The 16,329-nt window shown below is 30.1% G+C and overlaps 2 protein-coding genes across 3 annotated transcripts; both read left to right on the forward strand.

Annotated features, from left to right (window-relative positions):
- The first annotated feature begins 3,433 nt into the window (after positions 1-3,433).
- LOC145193707 (ornithine decarboxylase-like) lies at positions 3,434-12,246 on the forward strand. Of its 2 annotated transcripts, none has more exons than XM_090077353.1 (9): positions 3,434-3,594; positions 4,920-5,140; positions 5,516-5,678; positions 10,288-10,420; positions 10,813-10,901; positions 11,129-11,210; positions 11,283-11,366; positions 11,493-11,828; positions 11,999-12,246. In XM_090077353.1, coding segments are annotated over exons 1-9 (1,335 nt in total). In that variant the 5' UTR covers positions 3,434-3,592; the 3' UTR covers positions 12,224-12,246. The 2 variants fall into 2 exon arrangements, with proteins under 2 accessions (XP_089933479.1, XP_089933481.1); XM_090077355.1 differs by lacking the exon at positions 3,434-3,594 and adding an exon at positions 4,180-4,796.
- A 393-nt stretch (positions 12,247-12,639) lies between these two features.
- On the forward strand, positions 12,640-15,868 carry LOC149892399 (uncharacterized). The gene is made up of 3 exons (XM_090078129.1): positions 12,640-12,724; positions 15,237-15,467; positions 15,537-15,868. Exons 1-3 carry the CDS (start codon positions 12,640-12,642, stop codon positions 15,866-15,868), a joined length of 648 nt encoding a protein of 215 aa, XP_089934255.1.
- Positions 15,869-16,329: the final 461 nt, after the last annotated feature.

A 16,329-nucleotide genomic window follows, 5' to 3' on the forward strand; every position in this document is an offset into this window, starting at 1 on the left:
AGTTGATAGATAATGAATTATTTTTTTTTTGCTAAATGAATTATAAGAATATCATAAATACTTAATAAAATGATTATTTTTTGATATAATAAAAGAATTTAAATTTTTTTTTAAATAAAAAGTAAATGTGTGCTACTTAAAATGACCGTCAAAGGGTAAACACGACCGCTTAAATGCTCAAAACAAGAAATTTTGACAGCTGTAAATGTCAAATGAGTATTTCCGTTCAAAAAGGTGAACATTGTTGATGCTATAAAAAATAACAGCAATTTCTATAAATACAAAATAGTTGGTATCAAAAAGTACAACCAACTGGTCATGAAAGTGTGCTATTTATGTTGTCGCCACTGTGTGTGTGTGTGTATATATATATATAAACTGGAAGACTGCAGCAATATAGTAGATGGAGTAGTTCACTAAACATGGAGCCATTGTGCTCCAGGTAGAAAACTAGTAGATACTTTGTATTATTTATTATATCTCAAATCATACATGTACTAAAGTGGTCAAACAAGTGACCACATTTAGTACATTCGCATTATTTATTAAAATATTAAGAATGTCTATCTATCTAAAATTAAGCTTAAAACTTGGTTCTATTGCTGTTATCTTTAATAAGTAAAAGGAAGTTGATGCGACTGGTTGGACGAGACCAAAAATTTTCGACGAATCCGACAGACTTTAAGAGAATTAAATTTGTATTGTTTAAAACTATAGATTTTTAAGAATGCGCAACTAAGATGGTTTGCAAAAAACAATAACGTTGCACGTCCATCTCTTATACTTCCATGATTAAAGACGTCTTAAACTGGTTATTCCGAAAGACGTCTTGTTCAGATGTTTTAAGGATGTCTTAAACTGGTCATTTCGGAATACGTCTTAAACTTGTTATTCCGAAAGGCGTCTTGTTAAGATGTCTTATGGGCTTCTTAAACTGGTTGTTGGAAGACGTCTCAATGGCGTGTGCAAAAGTCGTCTTAAAACGTCTTTAACTAGTTGCAGACGCCTAGACGAGTTAAAGGTAAGTTACAGATGTCTTAAAGTCGTCTTATGTTGGGTAGGTTACTGATGTTGGTCAATTAGATTTTGTAAGCTTTTTTAATGTTTCGTGTTTTTTTTTTTCCTGAGCAAAGAATCCCTATAAAAAATGCAAATACAGGTTAATCAAGACATGGATTGGAAAAGTATGACAGCCTACTGACTTGCTAATGAGTACCTGAGTTTACACCATAATAGATTAGTTTGTATATTTATTTATTTTCATGGCCACTAGCAAATTTTAGAAAAAATTCAGTAAAAGTAATTAGGTAAACTTCAGCTACAGCGACAGTTACTTAAAATTTCATACCAAATATCAAGTTTTTTCAAAAGCTTGAATGAAAGAGGAAAGTTAAATATACAAAATAGTAAAAATTTTCTAAGAATCATAATAGTGGGGGTCAAAAATAAATTGGACGTCACCTGCGCTAGACTTATAAACTTTTTTTTTTTACCGATTTCTGTCTGTTAAAATAAAAAGTAAAAAATCATCATAATCTTTTTTTATCATTTTATCTTTTTTATTTTAAACTATGTAAAAGATCTGCACAGTATAACTATGATTGACTATTTGTACATAGCTTTTTCTTACCATCATCCTGAAATAACGAATGCATTTATAAACAGTAACTTAACCTCATCAAGAATCTTTGCACAAACCAGTTGTACATAACATGATCTTACTTATTATTAACTTTTGTCAGTTTTATTACTGTAAACAGGATTGGTCAAATTAGGATTTATGCAATCAAAATTTACCAATATACATTTCATTGAATATGTAAACAAAATGTCTACATTTTTTTGTATCCTTTTTTTTTTTGTATTTTACATACAGTTGACCAAAATGGTAAATCAAACATTAAATGAGATGAATATGAAAAATCAATCCAATTGAAATGATTTTAGATAAGGATTTAAAGTATGACTAGGATCATCCTAAGAACAAAGCAGAAGTCTTAATTTCTAGATTACATCAAGGGAATCTTTTGACTGAAAACAAACGTTACATCATCCCAATAGGAAATATTCTTAGTTTAGAGACATAAATGGACACTAATAGAATGGCATTTATTTATAGATTCGTTAGAGCAATGTTTAATTTATACTCCTCCACAATTTAATGTTAATCTCAATCTAAATATCCATCAATTCTGAGTGTAAACTTTGTCCATAAGTGTGCTACATAAGTGTGCTACATAAGTGTGCTACATAAGTGTGCCCATAAGTGTGCAACTGGAATTGATTATTTTACTTTGTGATTAACATTTACGTTGTTGATTTACAACGTAAAAACATATAAAAACAATAAGAAACATATAAGTAGGACTTATACACATCAGTAGTTGTACTAATAATCGTTTAAAAAAGAAACCAGATCTATATTTAGATTTTAAAGTGCTTTAGTAATAAATTTCAGTTTACAGTTCGTCATAAAAGTCCTCATATGTAAAATTTAGTATCTTAAACAACAACTGTTTGATTTAAAGAACACAGAAAAATCATTTATTTAAAAAACTGCCCTATTTTCTGACATTTTCAAACAACCTTTGAATCGCAGTTTCAACCACCAAATTTATTACGCAGAATTGTTTGAATATTTCATGAGAAAGAAAAAATGCGCAGTTTGTCACTGAAAAATGAAAAAATAAGGGCGAAATGGAACGTGAGTAGGGTCTATTAGATCAGTAATTCTTCTCTGATCTGAGAGAAGAATTTCTTGTCTAATAGATCTAAATAGTAGATAGATTCGTAAATGAGTGTAAAAAATCTAGTCCAAAAAAACGTAAATTATCACGTTGTTCCTTGTTGAGGTGTTTTCTTTTAAGTACACGTGTTTGCTTCAGAGGAGAGCACGTGTTATCTGAAGAAGGTTTATTCTCTTGCTTCTTTAAATTTTTAAGTCATCTAGGTTATTTCCGAACAAAAAAGAAAACTTTATTTCATAAATAACACGAAAACGTATATAAAATTAAAAATAAAAAAGTCTTGAACGAGTGTTTGAACCTCATAATTTCGAAGATACTTCAGCTTACTGAAACATTGTTATCTTGGGTATTTCATTTGTAATTTGTACACTATCTTCATATATGTGGTTGACTAATCGAACATGCACTTACATTATATCGCATAATAGCTTTCAAGTTAGTCCACTCAACAGTTAGTTCAATAGAACAACAACAATAATACCTCATTATCGATGCAAACAATAAAAACTAGAATTACCGGTTTAATGTTAAAATATTTGAATGAGGGATAATGCCTTTCAAACACAGTATGTCTACATCAGGACATAGTATGTTTGAAAGGCATTATCCCTCATTCAATCATTAATAGCTCGTATCCATGAATAAAGCATTCTGATTGGGTTTGATTTAATACAAAACTGGTTTAAGGCCTTTAGCCGATCCTAATTGAGAAGCTTATCGTAAATAAACAAAAAAAACGAAGGATTAACAGATACAAAACTATATTCTTTTGCAGCAAGAACTTTGGTTTTTTACAGACGGCGAAATAAAAGAGGAAAGTAAGACTAAAAAGTATATTTCAACAAATGTAAGTATAGTTGATATAAAAATATTAAATTCAAGAATTATAGCTTATTATTATTAGTACAAAACTGGTGCATACTTTTAGTATGAAGTTGTATCATATTGTAAGTATAAAATTTTGCTGTCGTAACATTTATGGTAAAACATGCAAATTATAAAAAACAATTCATACGACGAAATTTAATTGAAAAAATAGTGTAACTTGTACAATATGCTAAAAGGTTATCTAGAATCGGGACCCAGTCTGTTTAAAGTGTAGTTTGGTGTATAGAAATGCAAAGGGCGCAAACATTATAACTGCACTTAAATCATTCGCTCCTGTAAAGTGTATTCTGGTGTATAGAATAACATTATAACTGTACTTAAATCATTCGCTCCTGTAAAGCAGACTCCAAAAAGTATGGTTAAGTCGAAAATGTAAACCGCATTTTTTAACTTGAATTTTATTTTAACATTTTGAGTAGGAGCTTACAAGGAGTTTGCGAAAGTCGAATTTCGAGTTCGAGTTTGAGCTTATTCAATAATCGAACTGGAATCGAATGTGTTTAGTTAATCGAATATATTTTCAGTTTCGATGTGCTAATAAAATATTATTAAAACGCTTCAAAATGGAGGTGTAGAGAGTAAGGAGCGTTATTCGGAATTATTTTGATGTGCGTAAAATAAACGATATTATTTTTGGTTTTTGCAAAGTTGGAAAATGCAATCAAAAAATATCTTGTCCTACTTCATCTGCAACTGGTTTATTTACTCACCTGAGAAGTTATCATAAGAAAGAATTAGCAGAGTGTGATAAAAAGGCAGAGTAAACAAAAAGAATGAAAAAGTAAGAAAATAAATATCGAACTCGATTCGACTCGAAGATCGCGAACTCGAACTCAATTGAAATTTTTACAATCTCGATCGAATTCAATCGAAGATAAAAAATAACCTTATCTCGCACAGCTCCATATAATACTGATAAAAAAAAAAGGAAACTGTAATTACCACTAAATCATCTAGTAATAAAAGTGTATGAAAAGCACATTCGTGATCTTAGCGATCATAAAACAATAGAATTTATAATGCAGGCAGATAATAAGAAATTCCTCTGTTAAAAATTTCTATAGTTATATTTATCAAACTTATGCATAATAAAAAAAACTCATTCGGCTGCAAATTTACTTATAGACTATACCGTCCGCATAGAGAGGAAACTAACTAAGGGTAGACCGTGCTTAGTTTCCTATTTTGTTACATATCCTTGATTATTGTCTTATTAATATAGTCCATTATCAATTATGTGTGCTATTTAACTATTGATTTTACTGAACTTTTTTTCCATCTCAGGATGAATCCCGTCGCAATGAAACTCGGCACAGTGTTTTTCGATAATACTTTTATAGACGTTTGTAATGATGATTTCAATATAAAGCAGTATCTCCGCTTTAAAGTTAATTCAAACGGTCGTGAATACCTGGATGACCCATTTTATGTATGCAACATAGATGATATTGTCAAGAAACACTTAAAGTTCCAAGATTTGTTACCTCAAGTTAAACCGTTTTTTGGTATGTAGCCTACTTAGTGTAGAGTATTTTTTTGGTATGTAGCCTACTGAGTTTAGAGCATTTTAAATAATATTTTACCATGTTTTAATGGTAAAAAAATACCTAAAATTGATTTTAAAATATATACTGGCATCCTTTAAATGCAAACAAATTTTGCAAAACAAACTATTTTGGAGACCGACTTTTTTTTTTGGTAAAATTTTATTTTCGTGGTAACTTTGTCGGGAGAAATAGAATTAAACGGCAATCATTTGTTGCACCATACGAATTTTATTACTTTTAATATATTTATTAATTAAACTTTTACTTATTTTTTTTGTTGATAAAGTTGCTTTAGACTTTATAAATTCTATTTATGTTACTCTTTATTTCTAGCTGTTAAATGTAACCCAGACCCCGTAGTGATTTCGCTGTTGGCACACCTTGGTATAAACTTTGACTGCGCAAGCAAGGGTGAAATTAAAGCTGTCCTTGATTTGGGAGTTGACTCTGAAAGAATTATTTTTGCTAATCCGTGCAAGCAAACGTCGTTTATCAAGTATTTTTTCGTTTAAATTGATAATTTGTGTTGTTGTCGACTTCGACTTAAATCGACTTATAGTCGACTAGTCGAAAGTCGAAATTAGTCGACTCTGAAAAATTAAAAAGTTGATTTAATCGACTGGGTTTCCTACTAATCGACTGAAAGTTGATTTAGTCGGTTAATCATCCTGACATCCTTACCTCAATTTTTTCACTTGATTTAGTTTTATCAATCTTTAATATTGTTATTATGCTGACCAATTAGTGAAGAGATATCTTGATGAGTAGTTTATCTTTTAAAAATAAATTATTTATAAAGATTAAGCCATGCGTAAAAATATCATTCATAGAGGTTTTTTTTAATTCAACCAAAATATCTGAACACTGAACCTAATTTGCTGTGTCACAAAAACCTAACTCTATGTAGCACCACTTCATTAATATGTTTCCTTTTTCTCATTATAATAACCAGTTGATGTTTTTTAAAAGAAAGTGTTAAGTAATGTGTTACTCAGTTAAGGATGCGAAAAAGTTTTATAAATCTGTTACCCCCCAAAAATGTTTAGCCGCCCCCCATCTGCCCGCCACCTATCTACGCCACCATTTTATATTAAATTTTTTGTTAACTTTATGCTTTAATTGTTGTGAAAACTGATATAAAATGCCCATCTGTGTTTCTTTTTTTTACATTAAAGTATATGATTATAATATTCAATTATTATAATCATATTCTTTAATGTTGACAATTTTTTAGTCGAAATATTTGAATAAAAACTTTTATTCAAATATTTCGACTAAATCGACTTTTAGTTGACTAAGTCGATTTTAAAAATCTATTAGTCGATTTTGGTCGAGCTTGAAAAATACATTAATCGATTTAGTCGACAGTCGAATAATTTCAAAGTCGTAACAACACTAATTTTAAAACTACCGCTAACATCATAGCTGTATGAAAATTGCTAAATCACATGGGAAAACAAGTTGAAACTTTTCGTAGTTTATTAAGTGGCAAGATTTGAATATATGCCGTAGAATCACGCTCTCTATTAAAATGTGGACGTTCTTTCTAAAAAAAACTTAATTACGATGCGTTCGAGCAGTTGTTAAACTTTTTTGGTAAAGTTTACTTTTAGAAGTTTTAGTAAACTAGAATGATAATGAATGAGATGCATAATAAATCTCTAGTTTAGCTATACATGTATATCATAGTTCAGGGTGGCCAGCTAAAAGTAAATTTTAAATTCCAGGATATTTCCAGGATTTTTCAAGAAACTTTTGGTTTATTCAAGGATATATTGATTTTTTCTCAACAATAAAATGGACCAGTAAATTCAAAATATATTGTCCTAGAACGAAACAATTAAATATTTACATTTGAATACGCATATAAATCATACATACATACATATACATATGTATTTTTAATCATACATACATATATATATGGACTTTTTGTTTAAAGGGGTGTTTTTCCAGGACTTTTCCAGGACCTATAAAATTCCAGGACTTTTCCAGGATTTCAAGGATTTCAAGGACCGCTGGCCACCCTGTAGTTGGATCTTTGCTTGTTTTTATGTTTGAAGTTAACGATTAAAAAAAATTCAAGAAAATTAAAGACTAAAATTATTTTGCAAATACTTCTACAAAACAGTTTCTCGGATATCATACTTTGAAATCACAAAACAATTTCTCGGACATCATACTTTGAAATCACAAAATAAGTATTCAACTTTGATTTTCTCACGCCATACGTGAGAAAATCACGCCGTACGTTCGGAATTTGGGAAACGTTTTAATTATGCAGAAAAGTACTGTTTTTAAGATATCTTACAAAGTATTGCTAATTTTTGAATTTTTTTTTCAGATAAATAATCACCATCAAATTCTACATTGAACAGTACGCAATTTAAATTGTCTTTTTTTTAAGTCGGTTTTATATTGTTGGTTTTTCAGGGTTTTAAAAAGTGTTTTGCTTGCAATTAAAATTTAATGGTATCAATATATATTTTGAAAATATTTTTTCATATTCTATTACCCTAGTCTTCCGATTTATCAATCAGTTTTCCTTTTAAAAATCCTACAAAAATAAAAGATGTAACAATAAGTGAACTAAAGCTGTTCGGAATTAAGGAAATCTACGGTATCGAATGATTTGACAATTTAATGATTTAAAAGCAAAAAATTCATAAAACAGCCGAACAAAATTTTATCAGTTTATTTAACAGACTCGTTCAGGGTTTTTCGTCGATTAGTAATAAAGTAATCGATATTTTGATTCAAAATTCTTATCACATAATCTTGAACAAGGAAGCTGTAAATCTAATAATATTATTAATATTATATATTTAATCTATGGATATCACGATATCCATATAGCAGGAATCCTGCTATGCCCCACGTTCTCCTAAAATCTAAATATTTTTGAAAAAAGATTACTATCCAAACGCCATGATAAAGAAGGCTAAGTTATGGCTGCCCTGAGGCTTCCATTTGGTAGTGTTACTAACTTGATAACATTTTAAAAATTATCTTACTCAATGAAATAGAAATAAATAAAAAACATTTCGGAAAAAAACTGTGCTGATCGATATATCATGTACACATTCGGAAAAATAGCCTAATTTGGAGACGGCCCTCGTGAACTTTTCTATTTCTTCCAGATTACTAGTCCTTCCTTGCTCATGAGATCAAATAAATTAGACTGCATTTATGTAGTTTCAAAATTCTAAACGTATTGCGTTGTATTAAAGTACGAGCATGCCAAATACCAAATTTTACATAATACGAAAAAAAAAGATATAAAAAGTAAAAATTGAATTTTGTATTTGAATATTAAAGCTTTCCATTTAATTCTTGCGAACAATTCTTTTCTCGCAATTTTGACATTGGGATTGGCACGTAGATTACTAAGTGTGACACACAGTTACTTAAGTTTACTTAAGCGACGTTTGTGTGTAAATCATCGTACCTTTTCTTTTTGCGTTAAAGAATCTAAAGAAAAAGAGCTTGAGTTAAACAATTAACAATTAAAAAAGCAGAAATAACCAAGGTAAAAACTGGCCTCTTTCAATTGAAATCTATTAACACTAGAATTTTAAAATGTTATTCTATTTCAGACTTCCATAGTGAAACAATACAACCGTTAGGGAGTTCCAATGATATATATTAACTAGATATCTAACTCGCGCTTCCGCAGTATAGCAAATTTTTTGCCAGTCCAAGTTTGTTTTGCCAGCCTGAAACGACGCAATGATAAAGCAAGCAAAAACGAATTGTTATCATTTTAAATAAAACGGCTAACGGCATTAAAAACTTTAAAAACTTGCTTCACTTTTTCTTACTGAATTTTTGCGAAGTTAGACATCTAGTTATTATATATCATTGGGGAGTTCTTACTAATGAGTTAACCAGCTGCCGTGAGGCTTCAGCATTAACAACAACTACTGTTAGTGAAAATTTCTTCACATTAGTTAGGAGTTCTTTACTATGCAAGTTGGAAAATATGCAAGTAAATGTGAAGCAGCAGTTTGCAAAATTGGAGATTTTTGTTTTTGGACCTTCGGCCACAACAATCCGGAAGACACTTTAACAACAAGAACTAAAGCATTAGTTAATCACAATCGAAACTTAATTTCAAGCATATAAAACCTTTAAATTTAGCTAGAAGCCCTTTTTGAAACAACGATTTAATTGAATATTTGGAAGAAAAAAAAGGTATCTTTTGAGGAAGATAAAAAACGCTTCTGACTCTATGATACTAAATCTTGATCAAGCACTTTTTCAAGACTGTTCCACCATCTCGCGTTATCAGAAAAAGGTATCACGTCAGTTAATGAAGAAAATACATTTTCATCGCCAACACAAAGCACTTTAGTAGCTCAAAAGCTAAAAACCGTCAATAAAATTATTTTACTCGGTGAAGAAAAGTTTTTCTCCGAAGCACAATTTTCATGGATGCGTTTTGGGGATAAAGTTTTTCTCGGAAACAAAATTTTCATGGATACGAATTTTTGGGGGATTGATAATAAAAGAACTAGAGATAAGTTAAAAAAAGGTCGTAAAACCATAAACCATGTTTTCTGATATTACAACCAATCAATGATGACATTTCAATTAAGTAGCTCCTGTCTTCAAAAATAAGCAAACTACTTTTTCTGAAATCCCGAATACAATTTATTTGATGCAAAAAGAATTCGCAACTGCGAGTATTTCAAAGAAAAACTTAAAACAACAATTGGAATTGGGAATTAGAAACAAAATCCAAAACACTTTTCGTTAATAAATCTATCAATTTCTATTTTTGCTTGATTAATAAACTTTAAAAATGTTTGTTAAAAATACTTTGAACGCTTAAGTCACACGGATGCTATCAGTTGATATATATTTAAGGGCAGTAAATCTAAATTTGGTTTAATCATGAGTTGTGGTTTATCTGGTTTATTTTAAATGGAAACTATTTTTAAATCAAACCGTTTCAACACTTTTTTTTACTTACGGCTTTTTTAAAAAAAAAATTGTTGACTTTGTAAAGATGTTCTGCGCGATGCCTACAACAGAACTTCAAATGCTTCATAAGATTGATAAGTTGTGCTGTATGAAATTTTAAATATTTCTCTTTTAATTAGATATGCAAATGAGAAAAACATAAAGAAAATGACGTTCGACAATGAAGCAGAGCTCCACAAAGTAAAAGAGCATTTCCCTGGTGCCGAGCTTGTCTTAAGAATTAAGGTAGACGACTCAAAATCGACATATAAGGTAAAAGATTAAAACTGAATATAGAGTACGTCCTAACATGGTTTATTTATTGTTTGAAACTAACATGGTTTATTTATCGTTTGAAACTAGCTTCACATGCATTTTATACTGAATTATGTTAAAAAAGGTTATTTTGTAGGATTTTTATACGTTTGGTATATCTAGTTTTCGTGAGAGATTTTTGTTTTTGTAAAAATTCCAGCATAAAATTTGTTAAAAAAAGGATATCGAAAAATTATTTTTACCAAAAATAAAATAATATTTTTTTAAAAGAGCAACCAATTTCCCTTTCGGTAATTTCTTTCTCCTTTGTTTCCTTAATATTCGTTTACTAGAATTTACTTCTAACTGCTCTGTACCAAATAAATGTAATTCATAAAAAATTAATTTAGCTTGGAAAAAAGTTTGGTGCTAGTCTTCAAAACACAGAAAAGCTGTTACAGCTTGCCAAGGACCTAAACTTGAATGTCATTGGTGTAAGGTAAATTCTGTTTAGTTGCTGGAGCTTACCCTGTTGTATATCCAGTTTCTGTAACACATTTAGTAGATATCTAATTGGAGTTATATGTATTGTTGTTGTTAGGCTATAAGATAGTTAGGTAAGATAATCAGTTAGGTTTTTATTACACATCAGTAATTGTCCGTGTTCAAACGTTTAAAGAATAAATGGGATCATTCAAACGTTAAAGTTTTGCACCTTACGTTTAGTTTTCATGTTGGAACTGGCTGCTATGATGCCTCGTTGTACCATAATGCAGTGAAGTCGGCAGCTGATGTATTCGACCAAGGGGTGAGTGAAGAACAACATCCTCGGCGGAAAAATTTTTTTCTAAGATTCATTTTAATTTAATTTTGTTCACAGGATAAGGTTGGTTTCAATTTCACATTATTGAACATAGGTGGCGGATTTCCTGGTGTTGAAGGGGGAAAGATTTCTTTTGAACTGGTAAGAATTTAAATTATATCTGCTGACATTAAAAATATTAATATTTTGCTGGTACAAAAGACAGTACTAGCATTTTTGGTGGTATTAGAGGAAGGGTCATTAGTTGTGAGTTTTCATATTATTTAGATTGCATCGCAATTGAACCTTAGTATAGCTAAGTTCTTTCCTCCAGGAAGAAATATAAACATGATTGCTGAACCAGGAACGTATTTTGTTCAATCAGCATTTACGTTATGCTGTAATGTAACATCAGTTAGGGAAGTTGATTTTGACAGAAAAAGCGAGTTCATGTATTACTTGAATGATGGAATTTACAATTCCTTTTTGAGCGTTCTATTTTCCGACCATTATGACGCTATTACTCTACATGAAATGAACACCTGTACATTGTTTAAATGCAGCCTCTGGGGGCCAACTTGCGATTCCAGCGACTGCATTTCTGAAGAAGCGTATTTGCCAAAGGTAAGTAATGAAGAATAAGGATGTTGTTGTTTAAATTGTTTATTTTTCTTTAGAACTTTCTAAATAAGTACCCGGGCTTCGGTTTAACCCAGGCCTCGATTTGAAGATATTGATTTCGTAAATCAAAGTAAGAAATTATCTTACACAACAAATTTTCTTTGTTCGAATAGCTTTCTGTTGGCGATTGGTTGTATTTTGAAAACATGGGATCGTATGCCACATCTCTAGCAACGAAATTTAATGGCTTCAGTCCGCCTATTGTTTACTATGCGTGTACGAAAAATATGTACGAAGACTTGTCTCCTTCTGACACAACAAGTACAATTATAAGGTGTGGATCTCAAAAGAATCTATTTGTTCCTTTTACACTTGAACCTGTTCCTGTAAAAGTTTAAAAGTCGAATGATTCTAGAAAGCATTACTGAATCTTTAATTTAGATTAACTTGATTCTGCGTACGTTAGGTTGAGACAGCTAAATTAATGAAAACATTTGCTAATATATTGGAACGAATTTAACGCTGTTCTCAGATCATAAATACGTTTTGTACATTCACCTTATTAACAACGGTAATGACATAATCCACGGTCGGTATCTGGGAATACTAAACTTCTTATGCTAAATGTGTTGTAAATTAATAGCAATCTTAACCCTCTGTTAATACACAACTTATAATAGTTTCCGGTACTAAAAAAATTTTTTTCTAAGTTCGGGAATTATCAACTTTTATGTAATATTTAGATGCATTTTTATAAAAACATATATTATGCCACCTCATTTTGATTTCAAAAAAAACTTTTTTCTATATCTATATGGATGACACTCTAACAAAAAAGTCCCCTTTTAGCGCCCCGACATGTGGCAGTTACTTTGAGCGCCCTGACATTCAATGTGGCAGTTAATTTGATCTAGTATATCGTATATAATCGGACTTGATATGAATTTATTTGAAAGGTGTTGGGTTATTTTTCAAGGATTATCGTGTAAATACTAGATTTTGTATTACTAACCACTAACTTTGATGAATATTCTACAGTCATTAACTTCTTTCAAACCTAAATGAATATATTAAACTGAAATTGCTTTCAAACCTAAATGAATATATTACATTCCCGTTCTTAAAATTTGATGATACAAAAGCTATTGCTAATATTGATAATTCTATTGGACAAATATCGTAGGAGGCTCAGGAGGTTAGAAACAAACACCTGAAGCAATACAGGGGAAATCATATTCATAAAAATAAGTACCTTCATAAAAAAAACGTATTAATAAAGAACTCAAATAAACTTTACAGCAAAATTTTATACAACTAATTAATTCTAATTAGCTAATAAACAAAATAATTAATTAATAACTAATTTACTAATAATAACTAATTAACTAATTTTATAGCATTAATGTTACATAATAAATAGTCATATTAAATACTTAATACTACATAATAAATTAATAATCAAATAACTTATTAACTCTAAATAACTAATTAATTCTAAATCTAATTAGTAGAGCTCTGCGTTAGCCTAAAAAATTCCGACTTTGTCGGTTCGGAACGTAATCATACCTAATGTTACAACCTAATGTCGAAGTCGAACCGTAATCTAACCTAATGTTACGACAAAGTCGGAATTAAGTCGGTATGAACCGTAATCTAACGCAAAAGTTCGTAATAAAACAAGACAAAGCTTTTAGTCAAAGCTTAAAAATGATTTATTGCAGTTTAAGTCATAATATAATTCATTTATTCAATTTACTAAAACTAGATTAGGATATCCAAGATTCAATATCAACTCATAAATTTCATCATCACGCAAAAATTTTAGTTGAAACCTTGAACCAAGGTAAATTACGCAAAATTACGACAGCTTACGATTCAAAACGCGGGAAATTCAAATGTTACGACTTGACTCAGAATGGAAGTCAGAATTTCCAAGTTTGTTACGAGTAGGTGTCGAACTTCCGACAAAAAAGTCGGTACGAGCCGGAATCGGACGGTCGTAACGCAGAGCTCTACTAATTAGTTCAACCTAAATAATTCTAATTGGCCAGTCATATTACTATTTTTGAAAATATTACCATCGTGGTAATTAAATGAATTTAAAAATACATGAATCACTGGCGACATTCGGAGCTTAACGTAACGACTTAAGGTCGACATTCGGAGCTTAACGTAACGACTTAAGGTATAGTAGATAACCAACTTACTCACTTTACAGAAAATAAACTTAATACAGGTCTAACAACAGCTGAAATGAGCAACTGTAAAAGTAAATAAGTTTTGTTACATAGTGAAGAAAATCGCCCAACTTGAGGATATCTAGTTACAAACTCACAACAAAATGTAGCAATCCCGATCAACACAAATTTAACAACAAAAATTCACAACTTTGTAAACTTGAGTTTGTCACTTTTTTAGGAAAGTGAATTATACAAGTTTATTACCTAAACAAACTATGGCATTCAAGTTTCATTTGTAAAACCGAAGATCTACATAAGCATTATGGTGACTTTAGGTTCATGGCAACCTTTAACCTATGTGCCCTAAGTTTATGTGCTATATCTGGTAGTTGGTCTAGAAAGCACAACTTAATAAGTGTGACTTGACCTACTATCATACATAATGTAAAATAGCTTAAAAACTAAAACCGTTTTAAAGCTATATAACAAATAGGTAGCTACAAATAGGTAGGAAACCTAATGAAAAATAACTACATGTGCCTTTTTCCCCACAGAATTGCATCAGAGCATTTTAAAGCTCTTTTGGTGGAGGAACACAATACTTCACAATTACAAGTTCTTTAACACTAGAACTACCAAGGCAGTCAGAATGCATGTTTTTAATTTTCTTGCTAGAAAATTATATAATTACAAACAATATTTTATTGAAACAGTTACATGACTTTTCTAGATATATAGTGGTAATTAATTTTATGATGGTGTATTTTCAAATGTATTCCAAAGGCGAAAAATTTTGTGCTATACCTATTTCTACCGACAGCAGTCATAATGATTGCTACCGCTATCAGCTTAAATGGTGTTAATAAACGTAAACAAATTTAAGATATTTATAATAGCTGACTCATATTAAAAATTTTATATTTCACAATAATGTTTTTTTTTTTTTTATTACACCTATTTATACTACACCATACGTTTTGACTGGAGCCGAACTGACACAGGTTTGACTGCAGAAATGACCTCTCAGTAAGTATCTGTATTTGTAAAACAATATTATTATTTAGCTTGTCTTCTGCATTCATAGACATAGACACAAGATGTAAAATTATATGTAATTATAGTACGAATGTAATATAGTAAATATACTTCAAAATACTAAAATAACTTGAAGTAAGAAAATTTAAAAAAATGAATAATATTTTGGTTGTTATTTTTTTATTTTATTTATTAGACCATAAAATGACAAAGCAAATGAAAGTAGTAAAAATATTAGAAAAAATTCATAATATACAAAAAGAATTCTCTGACATCGAAGATAATGAACTTCATGACATTGAAGGGGATCTAATTGATAATAAGAACGGACCGCACGGCAGCGATAACGACATTTTTGATAGTGATGATAATGACAGCAATCAAGACGATAGTGTAAATGATATTTATAATGGTGAATCATCTGAGAGTGAATATGAAAATATTTTGAATATACGAAAAAGAAAAAGGATTCAGTAATTGTTTTCAATTTCACGAGATGAAGTAGAAGATGATGAAATTGAAATGTCTGTGGATGGAATAGCCTGGAAAAAATTACCTGATGGTCTTTGCAGCAGAAGATTACCACTGTACAACATATTCAAAGATGTACCTGGTATAACAGGACATGCAAAAAGAAATATTGTGAATGGTTCTGCAAGTAGTGCATTTTCTTTGATTATCGACAGCAAGATTATTGATATATATAATAAACATGCACAGAAAAATATAAAAACATGCACAGAAGTGGAAGCCTTTAGAATTTTGGGGAATAAATGGACTCTAACTGAAGAAAAATTAAAAGCTGTTATGTGGACGTGGAGCATATGAAGCCAAAAGCCTGGCATATTTATGGAACAAAAAATGAGGACCAAAGTTTTTTTCAAATACCATGAGTACAAATGATTTCACAGAAATTTTAAGATTTATTTGTTTCGATAATAAAAATTCTAGAAGTCAACGTTTACAAAGCGATAAATTTGCTTTAGTATCTACAGTGTGGAACAATTTTATTGAAAATAGTCAAAACTGCTACAAACCAGGCCAAAATATTACATTAGATGAAGAACTGTTTCTACAAAAGCTAGATGCAAATTTATCCAGTATATGCCAAATAAGCCCGGTAAATTTGGGATAAAATTTTAAAAGCAGAAAAAAGCAGATAAAAAGCAGATGTCCAAAGCAAGTATATTATAAATGGATTTCCATATTTAGGAAATGATGAAACTCGTTCAACATCTACGTCTTTATCAGAATTTTTTATTTTGAAACTAATGGAACCATATACAATT

The sequence above is a fragment of the Hydra viridissima genome, unplaced genomic scaffold (assembly GCF_058129835.1).
Source record: "Hydra viridissima isolate aposymbiotic clone 2 unplaced genomic scaffold, HvirCarnegie_v1 scaffold_2, whole genome shotgun sequence".
Classification (NCBI taxonomy): Eukaryota; Metazoa; Cnidaria; class Hydrozoa; order Anthoathecata; family Hydridae; genus Hydra; species Hydra viridissima.

Coding starts and splice junctions, on each gene's coding strand:
- LOC149892399 (XM_090078129.1), top strand. CDS start 12,640: ATGGATGACACTCTAACAAAAAAGTCCCCTTTTAGCGCCCCGACATGT. Junction 12,725..15,236: donor CCCTGACATTCAATGTGGCA/GTTAATTTGATC, acceptor TTTATTTATTAG/ACCATAAAATGACAAAGCAA. Junction 15,468..15,536: donor TAATGGTGAATCATCTGAGA/GTGAATATGAAA, acceptor CAATTTCACGAG/ATGAAGTAGAAGATGATGAA.
- LOC145193707 (XM_090077353.1), top strand. Junction 5,679..10,287: donor AAGCAAACGTCGTTTATCAA/GTATTTTTTCGT, acceptor TCTTTTAATTAG/ATATGCAAATGAGAAAAACA. Junction 11,211..11,282: donor CTGATGTATTCGACCAAGGG/GTGAGTGAAGAA, acceptor TTTTGTTCACAG/GATAAGGTTGGTTTCAATTT.